This window comes from Ursus maritimus, unplaced genomic scaffold (assembly GCF_017311325.1).
Source record: "Ursus maritimus isolate PB19 unplaced genomic scaffold, ASM1731132v1 scaffold_24, whole genome shotgun sequence".
Classification (NCBI taxonomy): domain Eukaryota; kingdom Metazoa; phylum Chordata; class Mammalia; order Carnivora; family Ursidae; genus Ursus; species Ursus maritimus.
Window position 1 is genome coordinate 44,719,340 of NW_024424897.1, and position 23,105 is coordinate 44,742,444.

Consider the following 23,105-nt stretch of genomic DNA (forward strand, 5'->3'; position numbering starts at 1 on the left):
GAACCCTTGAATGCAGATGACTGCTACCAGTCCAAGCTGAAAGGGGAACTGACTCCCAATCCCTATCCTCCAGAAACCATAGCAGATGGTGTCAAATCCAGCATTGGCTTAAACACCTGGCCTATTATAAGGGACCTTGTTGATGATGTCTTCACAGTCACAGAGGATGAAATTAAGGTGAGGTTCTGGTAAGAAAGGAAAATATGAAAGAATGGAGGAACTTCTTAGGCAAAAGAGTCTTCTCCTGTTATGAGTAGCAACTTATTCCCTGGGGACTTGACTAGGTGACTTCATGCCGTGAGAGGGTGCCCCAGATGTATTAAGACAACCCTTCCAACATTAGCAGCAGAGTTAGGATGGGAAAAAAGCCCTGCCCTTCATTGGTGAGCATATACATATGGCCAAGAAGAAAAAGTCGGAATGGGCATGTAACCCCATCTGGCCTTTAATTGTAAAGGCCAACTAACTAGGCTTTTTCCCTTTTTCCCATTTCACTAATTCTTACTCCCTTCCATACCAACAGTATGCAACCCAGCTGGTGTGGGAGAGGATGAAACTGCTTATTGAACCTACAGCTGGTGTTGGAGTGGCTGCTGTACTGTCTCAGCATTTTCAAACAGTTTCCCCAGAAGTAAAGAACATTTGTATTGTGCTCAGTGGTGGAAATGTAGACCTAACCTCCCTAACTTGGGTGAAGCAGGCTGAAAGGCCAGATTCTTATCAATCTGTTTCTGTTTAGTTTATGCAAATGAGATAGGATTCGGTATCTCTAGACACTTGGAAATTTTGTTTCCTGGTTACTTTAACTTCCTATATTCCTCTTAAACAGCTTTCAAATTCCTAATGGAGAGTGGATGTTTCAGTTATAGCTTTTTTTTCTAACTAAGTAGCAAGAGAAAAACATCCATAGTTTACTGAGACACCTTGTCAAGGCCAAGAAAAGCCTTTTGCAAAAAGGCAATAGACCTCTAGGCTAAAGCAGAAAACACAAACTTTGCCTAATTACAACCTGTAGGCTCCTATCCCTAGAGTATTCACTGGTAACAATGAGACAGAATCCCAATGAATCCATTACTTCATGTCCACTTCGGGCACTGATAAAGAAATCTCACTTTTCATCCACGGTACTGGTTCTGGTACATATGGGTCATAAGTCCATTTGGGGAAAACTCGTTTATAGAGGTTCATCAGTACTGTGTCCTGAGATTTTAGCTTCCCATCAAAACTGCACTTCATGTGGCCATGAGTACCTAGAAAAAAAAAAGCAAGTCAGTCAAACTGAAATAGAAAATTTTAAAGCAGTAGTCTTCTAACCCAACAGTCATTTAGTAGCACTGGGAAAACCTGGGCAAGGTGCCAAATCCACGTTTTCTTACCCAAAGGCTCCTTGATGTGTCCCCTGCGGCCCCACTTTGTTCTCAGTTCCACTGGTTTAAACCACAACACATCCTCTTAGAATGAAACACATAGAAGACCAAGATGAAACATATACCTACAAAATGTAAACTCAACCGTCACCCCACAAAGGCAACCTGATCCCATCCTTCACACCTACCTCTGTTGAAGAACATGTAACGCACTACTGCCATCTTAGTAAAAATTTTGAAAGGATGACCACTCAAAACAACTCTCTTGATGACCATTCTGTCCGGATCCACTGACAATAGATAGCCTGTGGCAATGAGGCTGTGCATTCCTAAGGAGCAAAAGCAGAGCAGCAGGAGTCTACAAGCCAAAGCCTTCACTTATTGCTCCAGTCCATTTAAAGACCTAACAAACTCTAGAGAAACTAACTTTTTTTTTTTTAAAGATTTTATTTATTTATTTGACAGAGAGAAAAACAGCCAGTGAGAGAGGGAACACAGGCAGGGAGAGTGGGAGAGGAAGAAGCAGGCTCCCAGCGGAGGAGCCTGATATGGGGCTCGATCCCAGCACTCTGGGATCACGCCCTGAGCCGAAGGCAGACACTTAACGACTGAGCCACCCAGGCGCCCCTAGAGAAACTAACTTAAAGTAGGGCTATATTATGCTGCCCTCCTGGGTCCATGGCAAAGATCATTAAATGAAATTCCCACTAAGCCTGTCCCCAGAGCCTATCCTAAATATAAGAGTTTGAGAAGCATCTACCTATTAGCTATGCTTTGTAAGCAAGAGAAAACCCCATTTGTCATCCTTGCCTCAGATCATTGTGAGGCTGAGACTGGGATATTTCAAAAACTATCATTACCTTCTTCATGCCAGATGGCTCTTAAATCTAAATTTAGAAAATGGTTTTAAACCTATAAAGGACCTGCAGGCCTGTTCACCTCAGTGAACTTAACTTACCATTGCTATTCTGTTTGAAAAGCAGCACAGATGCAGGAGGAAATGTGACTGGGCCATATATTGTCACCACCAAGGCCACATCAGCAGTCAGGAATCTCTGAAATTTATGTTTATCCGCTACCATGATAGGGGTTAAAAAGAAAAACCAAAAGCATTTTGAGAAACCATACGTAATCCAGACACCTGTGAAAAGCTGTATCACTGCAACTGTTAAACCTAAGGCAACTTAGTTTCTTTACCCAGCTAGTTCTCAAAATATTTTCCTACCTCAATACAACTGAAAGATACAACTCACTTCTTCAGAGTGATTCTTCAACTGGAGGCAGAATCTTGGAGTTTGGACTATATCTGGGGTTTGAAAAAGTTCTCTAGGTGATTGATACTTATCACCCCTACCTCATTTGAGAAACAATGCTTTACAGAGAATATCTCCACTAAATCAACAGCTCTTACTTTGGGGCAAGGATTGGCAAACATTTTCTATAAAGGGCCAGAGTAAAAATTTCAGGTCTGTGGCCATACACTCTCTGTTCCAACTACTACTACTCAACTGTGCCACTATAGCAGAAAAATAGCCACAGACAATACATGAGGAAAAAAAAGGGTAAAGAGAAAAAAAAACCCACAACTGTGTTCCCACAAAATTTTATGTAACAAAAACAAGAAGTGGGGCAGATTTGGCCTAACAGCCATATTTTGCTCATCTCTGATCCTGAGGCCTATCTAGGCTTCTGCTTTTACCTTCAACAAAACCCTCCCCCCTTCTTAATACTGAAGTTATAGCGAAATAAAATATTTTAAGGGAAAGAGAAGTTTATCCCTCATTTAGATAGCATGGCTAGTAAGAACAAAGATTATCCAGAGCACCCATTATTACTGCTTTCATCATCTTCCTCCAGCCATTGCTGAGAGCTGAATGTGTGCAGGTGATGTTCAGAAGCCTCCACAGTAGTGCAAAGTATATTCCCACTCCTAATGTATAGGAATATAATCATTTTACCATAAAAGTGTCCCTGGTCACCATTCTTCAACATCTAGTCTAACATCTCAAATGCCAGTCACATACCTCTTTTACCCAACTGTGGGCCACCCTTAGCCTTCACCCATACTGCCACTGACCATCAGATGCCAAGGGTTCTATACACTTTGACACACCATTTTATAGAGCCACTGACTCCCATTCAAAACCACTTTGCAACAAATACTCATGGCAGAGAAGCCTCAGCACCACACAGAAGTTGCATCACTGGGATGCTTCAGACAGGTTCAGACATTGTGAATAAAAACATCATTGGCTTCTAAACCAGAGTACTGTAAATATCCCTAACCCAGAAACCTATAGAGTTTGAAACTGTGTGTTCTGCACACCCCCACTACAAATCATAGTCCCCAAGAAGACATTAAGATGGATAAGAACCCAGAAGCTTCTCCACTGCTTTACCTGCAGTGTGCTGAGAGAATAAAGGTGAGGCTCGGAAACGCCTGAACCCACAGTGGAAGATCAGCTCCTCTTTGGCTTTCACAGGTTCAGTGTTGCCAGAGTACCGGCTCACCACCATATTCAGTACTGACATCTAGGGAACACATAAGAAAAACAGACCTTCATATCTAAAATAGAGCACCCTCAATTGAAAGAAGGTGAACCAAACTAGCAGGTTCAGATTCCCTTTAATACTTATTTATGGAGAAGTATAGCTGACAAAACGAGATTCACCTTTTACATTTACCAACAACTGGTATTCAAGTCAAACATAGACCGGTTTTTAGAGCCTTTCACTATCATCCTATACGAGCCAACCTTCAGGTGTCTAACATTGCAAAAGCTCAATATCTGCCACAAAATCATTGCCTTCAAGTCACTCACCCACTCACCACATGCCTCAGAACCATACTCATTCAAGACCCTTCCCTCCTCAACTCTCAAACTGACCAAAGGCCAGAGGTCTCACATCCACGCCAACACACATGACTGCTGGCCACCAAGATAAAAGAGATCTACACCGTGGCATAACCCCCACCCCCTTTAAGGCTGCCAACACTTGGTTAAAATCTAATCTGACAAGCATACTTAAGAGAAGTCTCAGAACACAGAGATTGCATCACTGAGATGCTTCAGACAGGTTCAGACATGTTGGGTAACACCATCATTGACTTCTCTATCATATTCTCTTGATTCCTAATCCTAAAGCAGATTTTTCACATCCCTATTAGCAAAATGTCGGTCACATAAAATTTTAGACTGTTATACAATACAAAACTGGTTGGAAAGTTTTGTAATTCCCCATTTCCTGTAAGACACTAACTCACCTTCTGTTCATGAGGTAGTAAAGAAAATGCAATCAAGGGTGCTCCTCGCTTAAAGTACTCATACACTGAGCTAGGGACTTCAGAGACATGAAGTGTGACATACCAGCCAACCTGCCAGAAGAAAGCAGAAAATAATCATGCAGTTACCCTTAAGGTCTCAATAATGATGAAGCATTTCTCCAAATATGTTAAAAGTCATTGAGACTACTCTAAAGCCTATCCTCACCCTTCAAAATTGCCTTTCACAGATGCCTCAACTACCCAGATTAGACTTTTTCAGTTACCATCTGAAACCTCTTTTGTTCTCAGTATCACTCTTACCAGTGACTCAACAGCTCCTTTAATTCAGCTATGGGCAGCACAAATCTAAGGTACTCATGCAAAGAGGAGGAGTAAAGGACAGGGCACCTTGGCAAACAAAAGCACATTATAGGGATGGACAAAGGAAGGCAGATACCTCAGCTCCTTCAACCTCTTTTTCTTCAATTTCTTTAAAAAGGCGTTTCCTAGTATTAGTAAAGTTCTGAAACTGAAAGATCCGAGCATAATCTTGAGGAAGGTTTTCCTTAGGATCCCATGGAGATGTCCGGAAGCTCTTGAGGCCTCTGTATTTCTGAAATCTAGATATAGCAGATTTTAAAGAATAGTCCAATTTATACGGTGCTACTTATTTTTTCACTCAAGTCACTTCTAAAATAGCTAAAGTTCTAGTTTAAAAAAAAAACTTTTACCACTATCTATCAAGATAACCTAACAGCCTAAAACCACATTTCAAAACAGCTTCTTAACAGGGGCACCTGGGTGGCAGAGTCAGTTAAGCATCTAACTCTTGGTTTTGACTCAGATTAGAATCATAGGGTCCTGGGATCAAGCCCCCATCTGGCTGTGCGTTCAGCATGGAGTCTGCTTGAGATTCTCTCTCCCTCTGCCCCTCCTGCTCATAGTGTCTCTCTAAAATAAATAAATAAAATCTTTAAACAATAACATAAAAAAAAAAAAAAAACACCCCAGCTTCTAATAAATATTTCAGAACCAAGCCCCAGTCCCTCACTGACAAAGTCCATACAGTGGCTCCTTCAGGGAGTAGCTCCTTAATCTGGTAAGCAAGGTCCTTGATGAAAGTCTTACCTCCTAATATCCACCATAAACTCTCTGGCTTTAGTCACTCACATCCAGAACAGACAAGATCATCTACTCTTCATGCTTTTATTCTTGCCCAAACTCCCCCAAATCTCCAAATGTTTTATACTTTTAGTATTAGCGCCTACAGGAAGCATTTGCTAATTCACCTTAGTATTTCTCTTTCATTAAAGTACTGTAACATTGTTAGTATGTACCAGTCTAGAACTTGATTATGTATTACTGTCTCCTATATGTCTGTCTTACTTTCCTATACAGAATGTTAGCCCTTCAGGGGCACCTGGGTGGCTCACTTGTTAAGCGTCTGCCTTCGGCTCAGGTCATGATCCCAGGGTCCTGGGATCGAGCCCCGCATTGGGCTCCCTGCTCAGCAGGAAGCCTGCTTCTCCCTCTCCCACTCCCCCTGCTTGTGTTCCCTCTCTCACTATGTCTCTGTCAAATAAATAAAATCTTAAAAAAAAAAAAAAACAAAGAAAAAAAAAAGAAAGTTAGCCCCTCAGGAGCAGGGACAATGTGTTTTTCTTCTTTTGTATCACACTGACATAGTTCTGAGCCACATAAATTTTCAATAAAAACATAGTGATTTTAGACTTGTTGACTAACCGAATTCTTGCAGCCACATCACGGGGGGTATCTACTTCATCTGGAAACATCTCCTGCAGTCTTTCTTGTTTATATTTCTCCAACATTTTTTCCTCAGCCTCGTCATCCACATTATCATCATACAGATCATCACGCACAGACTCTCCCATAGTCATAGTTTCATATTCCTCCTCCTCTTCCTTTCCACTGCCCTCATCCTGTAGAATAAAGATTAGTTTCACATCCGTCTCTACCTTACAGGCCACTGAACTAGACATAAAATAATTCTGGGGCACCTGGGTGGCTCAATCAGTTAAGCGTCTGCCTTTGGCTCAGGTCATGATCCTGGAGTCCCCGGACCGAGCCCCACATTGGGTTCCCTGCTCAGCAGGGAGTCTCCTTCTCCCTCTGCCCCTCACCCCACTCATGCTCTAATAAATAAATAAAATCTTAAAAAAAAAGAAATAAAATAATTTTACTAGACACCCAGTCCTAACCAATATCAATTCTAATAAAGATTAAGTTATAAAATGAAGTCTCATTTCTGACAGCTACAGGTAACAAAGCCTTTCTAAGAAACTGATCACACACACACACACCTCTGAAGGTCAGGATGGCACTTTGCCTTGCATATGGGGCTGTACACAGAAGTGGCCCAAGGATCCATTTCTTACCTGAGATTCCTCTTCAATAAAATCCTCATGTTCCATATCATCATATTCATCTTCCCCATCACTTTCACCATCCTCATCCAAAATCCATTCAGCTTGGTAACTGGATGTCCCTTTGGGAACCTTCTTTACCACCTTGGAACTTTTCTTCAAGAAGTCTGTAAAAGCCCAAACAAGTTAAGCTAAATTATACATCTCCTTTCTGCTACTACTCTGGGTATTCTCACCTAAGCAAGATACTGGATATTGCTACCAACACCAGAAATTCTAACTGACACTATGAGTAGAACAGACTACTTCCAAATTTAATTCACCTGCCTCAGAACTAGCACTACTTAAAAAAAAAAAAAAAAAAAGAGAGAGAGAGAGAACTAGCAGTACTACACAGCTAAATAATTTTGCAACAAAGTTGTTTATCTGTTTGCTAGGAAATAATAACACAAATAATTTTGAAAAATGGAGCAAGCTGTGTCCAATGTTTGCTTGGCACAAACATACAGCCTTTAGAGCTAAGAAGAGAAAAACTGACCTCCAAATACATCCTCATCCCACTCTACCCTGTGAACAGCTAGAGAAAATCCACAATTCCAGGCCAGACGAATTATAAACAAGTTTGCCAATACCAACCATTTGCCTCACTCAGCTCCTCCTCTGTGGGCCAGGTTTGCTCCCCCTCCATTGGATCTGGGATAACCTCTGTTTGCAAAGATTCTTGTTTATCAGGGTCTGCCTTCATTAGGACCTTAAGGTCTTCCTCCATATCAGCTACAGCATCTGTAACACAAATCTGGAAACAAAAGAATTGACACCAGTCAAACATTATACAAAAATCTATCACATCCAACACAGTAACCAGAGAGATCCAAAAATAACATGGTTCTCAAGTAAAAGAATGAAATAGAATGAAACGGAGAGCCAAAATTTGTCAAATGTTTCAAACGTTCAATTTCCTACCATTTTAAGTCTCTACCTCTGCTTGCTTTTGAGGCCTTTCATAATCTGGTCTCACTCCTACCTATTTATTACATTACATACCTTACTCCCATTAAGCTGATTACTTCAGAGTTCAAAGAAACCCTCTGATCTATCACTGTGCCTAGGTCCATGTTGTCTCTAACTTCTTTGATATGGTTTCATCTCTCTTCAACTCACAAAGTACATTCCTCCTTCTCAACATCTGGCTCAAGTCTGATTTCTTCTATGAAGCTCGCTAGTATACTTTCTCAACTTCCACAGCAGGTCTATACCTTAACCACACTTTTTCAATCTTTATTTCACAGTTGTTTGCCATTTGTTCTAACCTAATTAAGTTGTCCAAGGAAAAACATCTTGTGTGTCTTCTATAAACTCAAAGCCAATTGCTGTGCAAGGTACCTGTAAGTACTGGATAAATATGTGCTATGTCAACATGTTCATAGTTAACAACTGCCTTACTTCAATCTAGCAGTCACCTCCAGAGACTAGTATAGTTGTCTAGGCGTGCAGACTACCTTCTTTGACATTAGTTCACATCCTACACCAGCTTACACGTGACTCTACAATACAGTCTTTAAAAACATCAGTCTTACCTCCATTGCCATGCCCGGGTCCTTTTGGGATTTGATCACTCTAGGATTTAAAGGGAAAGGGTCCATAGGGGCATCTATCTGTTTCATCTGGAAATCACCCTGTCCAATGATATGCAGCAAGCTATTTACATTCAGAGTCTGCCCACGAACATAGCCTGAGATTTTCAAGGTGCCCACCAAGTTATTTTCTTCACTCGGCGCAAAGTCAGCAGTATGAGCAAACAGGTAGGCACGTCGATCTCGAAAGGCAAGATGCCGTTGCTTTTGGTTAGCCAACTGCCTAAGCAGCATCTCTGCCTCCTTTTGAGTGTCTAACAGGAGAAGTTTGTCATCAGGAAAACGCTTCTCTACTGTTTTACTTAGCTTCTTTCTGGCATCTATTTGTTTCCTTGGTGGGAGGCCAGAAACACCCTGGACAGCCAGTGCTATGAAAAAGAGAGAAAGGCTTTGTTACCTGTTGCTTCACTACATGTAAATCCCCCCTGTAGTTCACAAACAAGCTGACAATTCAGCTGTGAGCCCAGAGATCACTGAGAAACCTCACATTCAACTGCCCTAAAAAATTTTATAGTGAAACAAAAGTTCATATTCTTCTTCCTCTGGGCAAAGGGCAGTCCAAAAATAAAAAAGCACCTTGACAGATAATTTCTAAGTGATGGACCAAATTTAGGCCATACATGTATAACCCGCCACCAGCCAAATACAACCCATCAGTTGTATTACTGTATCGTGTTGGACATAATGCCTGGAAAATTACAGGTGCATAATAAATGCTAATTCACTTCCCTCCTTTGCCTCTAATACTGCCAACTCACTTACTATAGGTGGGAAGGCCCTGAGCAAAGAGGCAGGAAAGGCAGTAATCCCCAGTGCTGTCCCAGCCTTCTAGTGGATCAAGGAGGAAAAGGATGGTATCTGCAACTTTAGCCATGTCTAACACAGTGTGCAGCTCTCCTAGACATATAAAACAAAGTTAGTGGGAAGCAGTGTCTGGCACCAGCACATTATACTAGAAGAATATTACCATTATTCAAAACATAACAATATAAGATACTGTTGTATGCTCTAACCTGGCCTTGCAGATGTGAAAAACCACCGATGTTTCAAGCGGGGGCATAACAGCATAAAGCTATGGGTGCTTCCCCATTCACTGAAGTGTACTGTTCCGGTGTCCTTATCCTGAAGCAACCGAAAAGCCTCTGGCAGGGAAATCCTGTCATGCAGGGGCACCACCAGTATCTGATGAGGAGGACCATCCTTGCTGCCCAGCTGTCTCTTCTCTGCCAGAACCTAATAGAACGAATCGATGTTTCAGTACTTCGTTTCAGTATTGCTTTTCCCACAGTATGGGTGCCCCTTCCTCACCCCCCATTCCCAGCCCACCGCATTTCTCTTGTAAAAGGAAACATGTATGCCTGGAGAGTGGGCCGGAACTCGGACCAAGGCCAAGAATGCCGTAGCATGAACCTAGATCTGCACTCCTGACATGTGACATTACCCAGCCCCTTCCCAGGTTCGTATTTTTTAGTTCGAGGTATTATCCGCCTAGAACAGTTGTGAAGCCACACCATTCCCCAATCCCTGCTCCTCTCACCGCCTCCTTCTTCTGCTTTCGGAGTTGGCTGGCGCGATGCCTCTGGTCTACTCTGCTAAGCTCTTTTCTCACCTTCTTGCTTAGGATTTTCAGTGCGAGACGACCTAGAAGAAGATCAGTAAGGGATCTTGTGCAAGATATCAGAGGGTCAAAAAAGGGGACCCTCTCCGCCCACGTTAGAACCTCTGCGCGGGGTCCAGGCCCGAGGTAGCTCAGTCTGGACATAAAGGAAACTAGTTAATATCAACTAAACAGCCCTTCTTCCTCCAACCCTATCTTCTCACCCTTGCCGTCCCGCTGCGCGGATCCCCGACCCCTATGGCGCCCGCCTTTATGAGCTTTATTCTGCTGCTTCAGGGGGCCAGAACGATGAGCCGCCATGCTGCCACTCACGTGTACCGAGTCAGTACTAGTTCCGGGCCGGATCTAGCGCTTCCGGTCCCCTCTTAGGGCTGCCTTCCCCTCTTTGGGTGGGGCTCACCGTTTCCTCTCGCGAGAGTTTTCCCAACCAGCCTCAGAGAGCGAGACGCTCGCGTTTCAGCGAAACCGCCGAGTAAACTTTTCCCACGCGGCGGTTTGCGGCTGGGGACCTTGAAAAGTCGAATATAGGTTCGAGGTTTGGGCTCTAGGTCCTGGAGGGCTTTTTTGCTATCTGTATTTTCATTTTTGCGCTATCAAGTTACATCACTTAGGAAGCTGTTTCTCCATTCCTGCGAAAGAGGGCTAAGCCCCTCCTCTCACCTAGATTTGTGCACGTAGCGCCTCCGTTTGCAGCAGCAGGTGTCACCATTTTGAGCCCCCCTTTCCTTCTCTTGTTCAAGTCTACAAGGCGAATCGCGTGGAAGGCACTTTTCTCACCTTCACGTGCTCCGTACAAGTTCCCGCTGATCTGTTATTCCAACCCGTGCCCCCACCTCTCACATAGCTTCAGGAAGGACGGGAGAGGAGAGCTGGCCTTGATACTCGAGCCCTCAGAGGGATTTAGAGGAACGACGGAGCTCTGGGCTTTCAGCCAGGAGAGTAACGCTGGCTTCCCCGTAGCCGTACTCGAGCCGCGGGGACCCCTGCCCTTCCCGTCGGGAAAACGAGCGAGTAGAAATCAAGGAGCGTCTAGCTGGGTCGAGGCCAGCTCCGACGTGAGCAACTTTCCATCAGCTGTGGGTTCCGGGGCATGCCAACCACTCTGCGCAGTGCTGTGCGGAACTGGCTGCAGGCGCTCACAATGCGGGTTCGCACCCTCGGGGCGGGAGCCTGCGCGTTGCCATGACAGCGGCACGCGAGGCGCGCGCCCGGGGGCCCGCCCCCCCCAGACGAGCGCGCAGCCTCCCCCCGCCCCCCAGCGCCCCGACCCTCCCTCCTCCCGGTGGCAGAGCGCACCCCCCGCCCCCGGCTGTGGGAAGGGGCCGGGCCAGCCGCCTGACGTCTGTGCGGGGCTCGGAAGATGGCTGCGGAGCCCAGCGCCCGGCAGTTGCTGCGGCGGCGGCGGGCAGGGAGCGCGGCGGGCGCGGGCTCCGCCTTGTGCGTGGGGCGCTGAACTGAGAGGCGCGGAGGCGGCGAGGGCGCGCGGGGGGCTTGGGGGGCAGCTCGGCGTCACCTCCCCGCCACCCGCCGCACCATGGGCAGCGCGGAGGACGCAGTCAAAGAGAAACTGCTGTGGAACGTGAAAAAGGAGGTAAAGTCGGGGCAAGGACCCCCTGGGGCTCGCGTCCCTGCCCGCGTGCCGGGGACGGGGGGGTGTGCTCGAGAATGTCCGAGCCCCCGCCCCTCCCAGGCGCGGGCGCTGTAGCTCACGGTCCTGGGCCGGGCGGGGGCGGGGTCCTGCACTGGAGGCGGCTGTCGCCTGTCTCCCGGATCTGGGGACAGCACCCCTCTGTCCAAGGGGCCAGGCCGGCGCTCCGGCGCTTGTTTGCTCCGCGGTCCAGCAGCTCCCCGCCCTGTGACGGCAACAGCCCTAGGAGACCAAGGTCGGGGGAGGGGTGGCGGCGATTTCTAGAGAGGTGGTGCTGCCCAGTCATGGCCCGCGCCGCCTGGGGGGGGGCGGAGCCCCGCGCGAGACTCCGCGCTAAACGGGTGGTTTGGGGGCTTAGCTCGGGTTTGTCCTACACCCGATTCTGGGATCCCTCTGGGAACTGAGTTGCTGCTGCTTGAGGGTTCGTCGCACACGTCACTGCCTCTCACAACACGCCCACCTCCCTACCCAGAGACCGAGGGGAAGGCGGGTTGAGAATGGTTTTTAAGACTCAAAATTTTTACCCCTTTGAGGACGGCCCGCCCACGACCCCAAATGTCAGGAAGAGAGGAGTCCTTGGCTCTAATGTCCTTTACCTTGACCCTGCACCAAAACCCATTTCGGTTTCATTGTGTGTGTTGGGGGGGGGGTGGTACCCATATGAATGACTCACCGAGTATGAGAGCTAGAGAGCTCAGACCTGCAGCGTGAATTAGAATGGATCAGGCCTCTGGAACCATGAATCCGCACCTACCTTTGTGGCTGTCTTCTACCAGATGTGCAAACTCCATGAGGGCAGGAAACCCGTCTCTTGTCTGCTGTTCTGTATCCAGGACCTGGCACACAGTAGGGATTCAATGAGTTTTTGGTAAATATCTTGGAGACTGCAAGTGGTGGGAATTCATAACCTTGGAATACTCTGAACCTAGCTCTGTGTGACTTGAATAATTTACTTAACCTCTCTGAGTTTTAATTTCTTCATCTATGAAAGGATATGTTCTTCATATATAAAAGTTTACCATATTGGTTCCTTTACCCCTTCCTAGAGTTTTAGGATTGGAGAAGACTCTGGGTTCTCAAACTTCTGGAAGGCTCTGGGTGGTTGTCCTGCATTAACTATGGCCTGGCTACTGTGCCCTAACATTTATTTGGTCCCCTCCCTCTTGTTGGCCAAGAAGTGGTTGAAGCCATCACCTTTCCAGCTGTGTGTGAGAAGCTCACTCCTGACTTTCCTGTGAAGTGGCCAAGAAAGTATTTTAGGCCAGGAGTATTACCAAATCAGCATTTAAACCCCAGCCCTGGTTTCCCCAAGGAAAAGGGAAATCCCAAGTCTCCGGTTATCCTAAGGAAACAAGCAATCTAGTGACAGAGATCTGTATGAACTGTATGAACAAGAACAAAAAAGTAGCCACACCTAAACTATAGACAGATGTACTAGGATTGTTGGTGTGATCCAAATTTAGGGTTGATCAGTGATGTAAGAGAGATTTCTGAGAAGACTGTGATTGTTTTTTCAATACTTAGAAGGCTCTTTATACTACTCCAAGAATGATTCCTGAACAAATGTGAGAAGTGTCCAAAATATGTCACAGCTATACCTGACAAAGTTTAACCTTTTATCAATTAGTTCCTTTCTCCCTTCAGCACTTAATTTAGAGAGAAACATATCCTTTCATCTTCTATGAGTAGAAACAGTGGGAATAATTTTAGGCAAGGCTGGTCTTTCAACACAAAACCTCTGGCATAATTCTAGAGTCATCTGTAGGTCCTTCTAATCCCCAAATCTGCCCTACCAGCCTGTTTCAGATGCCTGCAGGTCCTTGAGCTGTGACTTTATGCTGTTTAATACAAACACCCCTTGGGAAGAAATCTAGGAAGCTTTTAGCAGTTTAGAATGCAGGATCAATCTGATTTCCCTCTACCTAACTGCTAATCATGAGCAGTTTCCAGTAGAGAGAAGCCTCCAGGTCCTTCCTCCTTCCTCCCCAGGCTTTAGAAGCTTTACCATTCTCCAAACTATACAGTCCTAGGTGAGGACCAAGGGACAAGGGCAGCATCAGAACACTGCATGCCTTGTCCAAAGAATGGCAAAGACACACTCTGCCCAGAGATTACTTTATCTGTAAGATTTTATACTGGGGTTGAGGTAATCCATTCCTGTAATCTCCAGTATTAGTATCTGTCTCTTGGCAGGTTCCCCCAGGACATCAAAAGTGCTTGGCTTAAGTGTTGGGAGCAACTAGAACCTCATACATTGCTGATGGGGATGTAAATTTGTATAACCACTTTGGAGAGCTATTTGGCAAAATCTAGTAAAGTGGAATATAGGTATCAGAAATTCCTTGTCTAGAAATACAAATCCGAAGAAATGAGCACCTATGTTCACTAGAAGACATATCTGTAATGTTCATAGTAGCACTATTCGTGACATCCTCAAATTGGAAACTACCCACATGCCAGTCAATTGTGTGTGTTAACACAATGGAGAATGAACAATCCACAGCTACATACAACATGAACACATCTTACAATCAGAGAGCAAAAGAAACCCAGTCACAAAACACTACACACTGATTTCATCTATAAAAAGTATAAAAACCCACAAAACAGCTCTATGATGTAAGAAATCAGAATAGCAGGTATCCTTGAGGGGAGTAGTGACTGGAAGGAGGTATGGCAGTGATGGGTACTTGGGGGGGCTGGTCACATGTTCTCTGTGTGTGTGTGTGTGTGTGTATATATATATATATATATATATAAAATAAATTTTATTTATTCATTCGACAGAGATAGAGACAGCCAGTGAGAGAGGGAACACAAGCAGGGGGAGTGGGAGAGGAAGAAGCAGGCTCATAGCGGAGGAGCCCGATGTGGGGCTCGACCCCGTAACACCGGGATCACGCCCTGAGCTGAAGGCAGACGCCCAACCGCTGTGCCACCCAGGCGCCCCACATGTTCTGTTTCTTTATCTGTTTATTGGTTTGACAGGTGTGTGCAGCTTGTGAAAATTCATCAAGCTGTATAATTATGACATATTATTTTTTCTATAGTTTTACTATCCATCAATAAAAAAAATTGTGTGTGTGTGGTTTTTTAAAAGTGCTTTCTTAAAGTTGTGACTATTCATCTTACAAGGTATTTGGAAGCTTTTACATCCAGGTAGGAACACAAAACATTAGGGTTTTATTGAAATAGGGCTTGCAAGCTTGTGGAGAGTGTCTCTGAGGCCTGGCTGAACCTACCCCTAACCTTGGAGAAGAGGGAGTAAATAAGGGGCAGGTGGTTTATCTACACCCTGTAGTGAGCTAGATTGTCCTTAAAGGACAGTGTGTCTGCCCAGAAGCCCTTCTCCAGCTAAGTACAGATGAGCAAATGGCATCCTGTCCTCCACAGTGGGGCACTTCCTCCTGGACTGGAACATCTGCACCGATTGCTTGGTGGATTTATGACATCTCTCTTCCTGGTTGCCTTTCCAAGAAGACACTTTACTTCCCCACCCCTTCCATCCCTATTTACTGCCTTCTGCAAGTGTCCGGACCCAGACCAGGAGAGCAGGGCCAAGCTGTTTACTTACCCTCAGTCCTTTGATCGGAAAAATAAGTAAGATGCTGCCCATTTGTCCACAGGTGAAGCAAATCATGGAGGAGGCTGTCACCAGGAAGTTTGTGCATGAAGATAGCAGCCACATCATTGCTCTGTGTGGTGAGTGACTGGGAGCGGTGGGAAGTGGGTTTAGAACTACAGACACTGTCCTAGGCCAGGGAAAGAACAGTCCTCAGGTTTAGTAGTTTTCAAATACGGCTGCAAATTAGAATCCAACTCTGAAGCATTTGAGATCCCCCGACCTACGGAATCAGGATCTCCAAGGCCCAAGGATCTATATATATCTAGTTCCTTTGATGTTTTGCGTGCATCAGAGTCACCCGAAGAGCTTGTTAAAACACAGATTCCTGAGTCCCAACCCTAGAATTTCTGATTCTGGTAGGTCTGGGGTGGGCCTGAGAATTTGCATTTCTGACAGATGGTTCTGATGCTGCTGGTCCAGGACTGGTCCAGGACCACGCCTTGAGAACCGCTGACCTAGGTAATTCTGGTTTGGGAACCACTGCTCTGGTTTATTTTTACTTTGGGGGAAGGGTTTGTGTTTTTGGGTGCTTTCTGTGCCACATAACTTTCTAATTAATCCCACCTGTATTGCTCTGGCATCCCAGCTCTCCAAGTACTGCATTGGGTGCAAAACAATGTGAGCTATGATAGGAGGGAAAACTAAAAGCCCTCCCGCCTTACAAGGGAAAAAGTCAGACAATAAAGCATCCCTTCCTCCTCACTGTGAAGCATTCTGCCTTTGCAGGGGCAAGCCTGTCTCTACATAGGATTTCCAGGAATTCAGTCTTCCTTTCAGCTCCCTTTCTGAGGGGACAGCTTGCCATCTCTACGTTGTTTTTCCTTGGGCTCTGAGATTGGTGTTTGGGGTTTGTGGAAGGGAGGTTGTGTATTTCTGAGAGGAAGGAATGAGAGGAGCAAGTAAGGAAAGGACCACTGTTTGACAGTGCCATGGTAAGGCAGAGCTGCCCACCACCAGTCTAGCAGCAAATGCTGAGGGTCTGCCAGGAGCCAGATACTGTTCTCCGGATAGGGAAACAGCAGTGACAAGATAGACAGAATCTCTGCCCACAGGGCTTACATTTTGTGGGGAGAGGGAAAACCAAATGCACACATAAATATATCCTGTAATAAAGGTATGAAGAAAAATAAAGCAGAGAGATGAGGGAGAACAGCTGGGGAGAGATGGCCTGTGAGCCGAGTCTGAGTGACAGCCTGAGGGTTCACGTGAATCCTGGTGCTCTGCTTGCTTGTCATCTTGGACAAGTTTCTTAACTTCTGTCACCCTTAGTTTGCTCTGCTAAAAACAGGATGGTGATTCCCATCTCAAGGAATTTTTGTGGGGATTGAGATGATGCATGTGAGCATTTCTAGCACTGTAAGAGCTCAGGAAATGTCTGTCTTTCCTTCTCCATTGGATGGTGAGGCTGAAACTAGGTTTGCAGGATTTGAGTTCCCACCATCTTCCCTTTGGGTAAGTATCCGTTTCTTCGAGATGATGTTATGATTCCCAGGTTTACAAGGAACGATCTAATCTCACCTTTTCTCAGGCAGAACCTATGTTAGGGGAGAAGCATGCTAGTCTTGCAGTAAGTGGCTTCGAAGAATATTAGAACTCTACTCCTTTCCACCTGTGTTGTGTGCCGCTGACGTCAGCCTCTATCCATCGTTGTCACCAGAAGGGCTCTGCTGGTGGCCCAATTATTCACGGCTTAATTCCTTATCCAGACCACATACAACAAATACAGAAAACAATAAAATAGCGCAAACAGCTTGGGCATGGGCACCCCACGGGGGTGGCCAAGGGGGAATAGAGGAAAGAGAGGCAGGGAGAAAATTGTGGGTATCCCACACTCAGGCCAATCAGGATGAGCAGAAACTGTCAGCTCTCCTCTGGTCAGTCCAGGAGCCCCCAGGAAGCAGTGGAGCTTTCACTTTTGCCTCGTGCCTGGAAGCCCAGGGCTCTTTCCAGCAGGCAGAGATACCTTGCTCAACAGGAATGATGCTTCTCCTTTCGGCCAGTTTTAGTTGCTGAAACAGAACAGGGGTCTGTGAAATAGACCTAAGTCTCCAGGGTTCTGCTGGATCTCAGGAGGTACCTTAGGTCTGTCAGTGAAACTTAAACATCCACGATCAGCGAGAACAAGAAGCTGTCCGGGTGTGAGACTGCAGGCAGTGGTGGTGGGGACTGGGGTGAACTGAATATAGCTTGCCACCATTCAGCTCCTGCAGGAATGCCAACCCAGGCTTGCCATGGCCTTTGTTTTATTTTAAGAGGAGCCAGAAGTCTGGGTTTTTATATGAAATTTCCCAGTTTTTAAAGGCTGATAACTAATCCGCCTTATGTGTGTATTTATTTATTTTAAGTAGGTGCCAGGCCCAGTGTGGAGCCCAATGCAGAGCTTGAACTCATGACCCTGAGATCAAGAGTTGGACTATTAACGGACTGAGCCACCGAGGCACCCCATAATTCCCATTCTTAAAAAATGTATGGGCCAAAAAAAAGGCATCTCCAAGCCTCTACCAGTTTGCTACCCCTGCCTTGGGCTCAGTGCTGTCACTGAGGGGAATGTTAGCAGGAGGGTTTGCCAACAGTATAAAGCTAAGTCAAGTCCATGGAAAAAGGAATCCTTGGGCTTCATCAAAATTGGTATTCAGTGGTAAGGTAAACCCACATTGGGCTTAAAATAAGGTGGTTTTTTTTTTTAAAGATTTTATTTATTTCTTAGCATGAGTGGGGGAAGGATCAGAGGGAGAAGCAGACTCCCTGCTGAGCAGGGAGCCCGACTCGATCCTGGGACTCTAGGATCATGACCTGAGCCTAAGGCAGTCACTTAACCAACTGAGCCACCCAGGCACCCAAATTAAGATGTGTTTAGGGGCGCCTGGGTGGCGCAGTCGTTAAGTGTCTGCCTTCGGCTCAGGGCGTGATCCCAGGGTCCTGGGATCGAGCCCCACATCAGGCTTCTCTGCTGGGAGCCTGCTTCTTCCTCTCCCACTCCCCCTGCTTGTGTTCCCTCTCTCACTGGCTGTCTCTGTCAAATAAATAAATAAAATCTTTTAAAAAAAATGTGTTTAAAGCAGTGATTATCAAACTTTTTTCCTGTCTGCAAGCCATTTACATGCATCATACAATAGAATCATAATCAGGGATTCTTAGGAGGAGGAAGAGGAAAGAATAGATATGTATTGATGGAAAACTCCACCCCTCTGGCTTTTTGAAGATTTTGATATGCCAGTCTCCTTCACCCCTGGGCAAATGCTCAGAAATGCCTTTGTAGTCTGAACTAGATCCAGTCTTATACTGGGTCCTGCTGTCATCCCAACCACATCCAGAATTCAGCTTTGTTCTGGGAGGAATTGGAGTGCAGAGAAGATACTGAGAGATCTGAGCAGAGCAAAGGCTGTGGAGGTTGGATTAACCACAGAGTGGCCACATTCCCTAGAGCCTTGGAGAGCACTTGGGCCCCTCTGCTCTATCCTGGCCCCTCTGTTCTTGGCAGAGGAGGGCAGGGCCTGGGCAAGATGAGCTGCTCTCAGCTTCCTTAGAGATATTTGAACCAGAAACAGAATCTTCCTGGAGAGCCTTAGAAATGGAACTGAAGAGTCCCAGGGTTGGGCCCTGACCCTGGGCAAACCCAGGAAAGCTGTGCCTGACCCCTGTTCCTATTCCCCACGGGAGGAAGGAGACTCCCAGGACTGGTGAGAAGTGTGTGTTTCTTGTGTGTGTGCTGCGGTTGTTCCTAAACCTGTCTGTCCAGAAGCTGGTCAGGCCCCTGTAGGTAGAAACCTTGTGAGGAAGCTTTGCCGGCAAGCCCTGGCTGGCAGGGGGAGGGGGTCTCCTCTGTGTGCTGTTCTCCAACCACACAGCATGGCTGTCAGGATCAGGCCTGTGTGACTGCCCCCTCCTGCAGCCGGAGGGCGGGGCTTGGGGAGTAGGCCCAAACCTACCACTGTAGGAGGGGGTCCTCCGATATCACTTTTTTATCTTATAAAGGCTTGTCAAGTTTGCATTTCATTTCATAATATGGTCTTTGAAACATTTACTATAAAGGCATACTGTTGAATCAAATTAATGCACCTCGTTTTCTCTGTGGCTTCTTAAATCCCCAGGTGTAAGCTGATGTCTCCTGCCACCGCCTCCCCTCAAGGGCAAAGGTGCTTTTAACTTTTCAAAGTTTTATTTGATAAGCACCCCATGTAGGGCTCAAACTCACAACCCAAGATCAAGAGTCTCCTATTGAGCCAGCCAGGTGCCCTATGGTGCTTTTAACTTTTGCTTTTGGGCACCTCAAGGTTAGGGTTAAACACCAAACTGTCCCAGATTTTGCCTTTGAACTCTGCATTTGTAATAATAATATACATGCTTATAAAGGACACATTTACTCTCTTCCCGTCCGGGATCTGAGGTAATTCAGGCATCAACCCTTGAGCACTGGAGAAGCCCACCATTGCTCTGGACCTGCCCTTCCTCAGGCTCACAGCGAGGTGTGGCTACCTCCACAGTATGTCCGTGTGCTCTGTTCTGATTGGGCACCGAGTTTGGAGTTTAACCTTTGCTGGGTAGAACAGGTTTATAGAGCTGGCCTGGCACAGCAGGTTCTCAGACTCTTGATGTCTCCCTGCACCGAAGGCACTGGGGGTAGGGCCCAGGCCCAGGTCAGCCCTGCCCCTCAGTCACCGGGGTCCCAGCGCCCCCTGCACACATCCTCCATCTGAGGATTCAGCTTCAGGCTGAAGATGAGCTGTCATGGGAGACAGGGGTGGAGTCTGTGGAGCTGGGAACAGCAGCAGGGCTTTATTAACAACCCGCTCCCCGCTCCCCGTTGCTAAGCAGCTTTCATTAGCCTGGAAGGTCGACTGCGGTGAGCTCCTCTGGGGCATGGCAAGGAGATGCTCATGAGCTGGGAGAGAAGCAGGTGCTGTGGAAGGATTGCCTCTCACCTGAGACGTTGCAACCAGAGCTGTTTCAGCACATGCTGAGATTCAGACTCCAGGCAGTTTCTAGTCTGTGAAAGGGAATCCTCCTCTCTTCTTCCCACCCATGCTGAATGAACAGCTCGTTCTCAGGATATCTGGCTTCTGCCTTCCCTCTGCAAATAACTGAGTAGGAAGGAAGGCCCCCTGGGGAAGTGACTCTCACCCTGCCTTGGGACGAGGCTGAGGGCATATGGTGGTGGTCTGTAACCCATGCTCTAAGTGTGTGACCATGGCCAGCAGTTCTGAAGGTTGGTGTGAGGACTAACGGAGTGACACAGGTAAAGCACACAGCATGGAGCCAGGTACAGAGTGGGTGCTCAATAAATGTTGCCATTATCATCATCACCACCAGCAGCAGCTTTCTACTTTGTTCTTCAAACTGATCCTACAGTGTGGCAGGATGGGTGAAATAGGGATTAAGAGTACCCTTACAGTGGTGAGCACTGAATAATGTATAGAACTGTTGAATCACTAGGTTGTACATTTGAAACTAATATAACACTGCATGTTAATTACATTGGAATTAAAAAAAAAGTGATCCTAAAACCTTCCCCATCAAGCCTCCTTGAACCTTCTCCAGGACTTCATCTGAGAATCCATGTTTCTGACAGTTTGGAGCATCTAAACGATTAGAGAAATTTGAACTCCAGGGACTCAGTCAGGGAACTTAATCATATTAAGAAATTTTTACTAATTTTGTAGGTGCAATCAAGGTATTACATACATCTTTTTAAAAGAGTCATCTTTTACAGATACCTACTGAAATAGTCATAGATAAAAATATATGATATCTAAAATTTACTTTAAAATGGGATAAGTGAAAAAGTGGTGGAGGTGGTACAGCTGAAACAAGATGGGTCATGACTTGATCATTGCTTGGGTTAGGTGATGGGTACGTGGTGTTCATTCTATCATCCTCTTTACTTTTGTATATGGAATTTTCCATAATGAAGTTTGTTGTTGTTGTTGTTTTTAAGGCGGAGGGGATAGGAGGAGGAAGAGATGCAGTGAGCATAGACAACTCTCCTGAGAAATTTTACGTAAAGGGGAGCAGCTAAATGTTTCAATACCCGAATGGGAATAGGGCCAAGGGAGGTGGTGGTAGCAGTGTTTTGTTTTGTTTTAATTGAAGAAGTTACAGAATGTTTATGCACAAATGGGAAGACCCTAATAAGGAAACATTAAAGGTACAAGGAAGAGAAATGTTTGCTGGAATGATGTCCTTGAGAGGTGAGAGGGGCTGAAACCCAGTGTGTAGGCAGACAGGGTGCCTTAGAGAAGAGCACAGCGAGACCATCTGCAGGGACAGGAGAGAAGCCAGGAGATGGGCCTGAGGTGCAGGAGAAAGGCGCCAGTGTTAATCATCACCTGCAGGGTCCTTGAGAAGTAAAAAAGGAGCCTTTTGTGTCTCTGCATGGTCTGCTTGTAGTCACTCCAAACCTATTGAGATGGGATCTGTTCTTTTCCCTGATTGGAGCTGAAGCTCGGAGAGATTTAGTGGTTTGCACAAAGTCAAATAGCTAGTAGGGAAAGGAGCTACAGTTTGAATCCATATACGTCTTGCTCCAAAGCCCATGCTACCCAGGGATGGGTCTGCCCATGTGGCCCACCTAGGAAAAGAGCCTTGAGGAGCCTTGAGGAGCAGTTGGCCCTTGTGGAGACATGGCTCACATCACCAAACAGTGGACTTGGGGTGTTCAGAGATACTCCGGGAGACAGCGGGTCCCTTGCTGAGCTGAGCGACTCCAGCACCGGCCTGGTTCCCGGGAAAGCCATTGTGAGCACTGTGCGTGCACATTCTGCCCTGCGTCTCCATCGGAACAAAGAAGATGGATGTATGTGGCAGGAATTTCATTTCCCTCACCTGCCAGGTTCTGGAATATCGGGGGCAGTGCTTTCTCCTCACAGTGAAAGTCTGAATGGGAGAGTTGCTTTCTTGTCTTAGGGCATTGAACAAGGCTGACTGCCCCTGAAAGCTGAAGTAGTCAGCGTCACTAGTGCCGGCTGAGAGAAAATATACTCTAGTTACCATAGAAATGCTCGTTCCGGGTGGAAACAGCTGTTCTAGATCCCTGGATGGGAATAGCCAGCCAGGGAACTGGGGAGGAGAGAGGTGGATGATGCCTGCCCTCTCCTCTTTGCTCTTCCCACTTCATCTGCTACAAACAAAATACTGATTTCTCACTTTGCAGTTGGGGGAGTTCCTACTTAAAGGCTGCCCATCCCACCCATTCCTTTATCTCCAGGGAGGCTGCTGCTCTCCTGGCAATCTTGATTCCACCACCCAAGCCATTCAGCTTTTAAAAATTCTGCTCTAGGGGCACCTGGATGGCTCAGTCAGTGGAACATGCGCCTCTTGATCTCGGGGTCGTGAGTTTGAGCCCCACATTGAACACAGAGATTACTTTAAAAATATTTTTTAAGGGGCGCCTGGGTGGCTCAGTCGGTTAAGCGTCTGCCTTCAGCTCAGGTCATGATCTCAAGGTTCTGGAATCAAGTCCTGCATCTGGCTCCCTGCTCATTGGGGAATCGGCCCCTACCCCCCTACTCATGCTCTCTTTCTCAAATAAATAAAATATTTTAAAATATTTTTAATAATAATAAAA

General features: G+C 46.2%; 3 protein-coding genes and 2 non-coding genes across 9 annotated transcripts in view; 2 read left to right on the top strand and 3 right to left on the bottom strand.

Moving 5' to 3' along the window:
* Positions 1-844, top strand: part of SRR (serine racemase) — a 7,987-nt gene extending 7,143 nt beyond the window's left edge. Inside the window, 2 exon segments of the mRNA XM_008695271.2 lie at positions 1-177; positions 524-844. The exon segment at positions 1-177 is cut by the window's left edge and continues 6 nt beyond it. Coding sequence (XP_008693493.2) covers positions 1-177; positions 524-739 — 393 coding nt within the window. The 3' untranslated portion in view covers positions 740-844.
* TSR1 (TSR1 ribosome maturation factor) overlaps positions 1-11,023 on the bottom strand; it is a 19,501-nt gene extending 8,478 nt beyond the window's left edge. Inside the window, exons 1-15 of one of the 3 annotated variants that reach the window (XM_040641152.1) lie at positions 10,472-10,596; positions 10,188-10,291; positions 9,664-9,883; positions 9,413-9,547; positions 8,594-9,018; positions 7,653-7,812; positions 7,029-7,183; positions 6,376-6,572; positions 5,090-5,252; positions 4,633-4,743; positions 3,767-3,899; positions 2,326-2,442; positions 1,556-1,696; positions 1,377-1,451; positions 1,113-1,250 (exon numbers count right to left, since the gene is read on the bottom strand). In XM_040641152.1, coding sequence (XP_040497086.1) covers positions 1,113-1,250; positions 1,377-1,451; positions 1,556-1,696; positions 2,326-2,442; positions 3,767-3,899; positions 4,633-4,743; positions 5,090-5,252; positions 6,376-6,572; positions 7,029-7,183; positions 7,653-7,812; positions 8,594-9,018; positions 9,413-9,547; positions 9,664-9,883; positions 10,188-10,291; positions 10,472-10,568 — 2,371 coding nt within the window. In that variant the 5' untranslated portion in view covers positions 10,569-10,596. Of the gene's footprint in view, positions 1-982; positions 1,251-1,376; positions 1,452-1,555; positions 1,697-2,325; positions 2,443-3,766; positions 3,900-4,632; positions 4,744-5,089; positions 5,253-6,375; positions 6,573-7,028; positions 7,184-7,652; positions 7,813-8,593; positions 9,019-9,412; positions 9,548-9,663; positions 9,884-10,187; positions 10,292-10,471; positions 10,597-10,928 lie in introns of those variants that run through there. The other 2 variants (XM_040641153.1, XM_008695272.2) reach the window with 2 other exon arrangements.
* On the bottom strand, positions 3,534-3,628 carry LOC121105084. Its single transcript, XR_005837514.1, has one exon. It is a non-coding gene; the product is annotated as a small nucleolar RNA SNORD91 family (small nucleolar RNA).
* LOC121105086 lies at positions 4,393-4,484 on the bottom strand. The gene has a single exon (XR_005837516.1). It is a non-coding gene; the product is annotated as a small nucleolar RNA SNORD91 family (small nucleolar RNA).
* Positions 11,024-11,641: 618 nt separating the features above from the next.
* Positions 11,642-23,105, top strand: part of SGSM2 (small G protein signaling modulator 2) — a 34,221-nt gene continuing 22,757 nt past the window's right edge. For 2 of the 3 annotated variants that reach the window (XM_040641157.1, XM_040641159.1), the window contains exons 1-2: positions 11,642-11,859; positions 15,543-15,618. In XM_040641157.1, coding sequence (XP_040497091.1) covers positions 11,803-11,859; positions 15,543-15,618 — 133 coding nt within the window. In that variant the 5' untranslated portion in view covers positions 11,642-11,802. The remainder of the gene's footprint in view (positions 11,860-15,542; positions 15,619-23,105) is intronic. The other variant, XM_040641158.1, reaches the window with a different exon arrangement.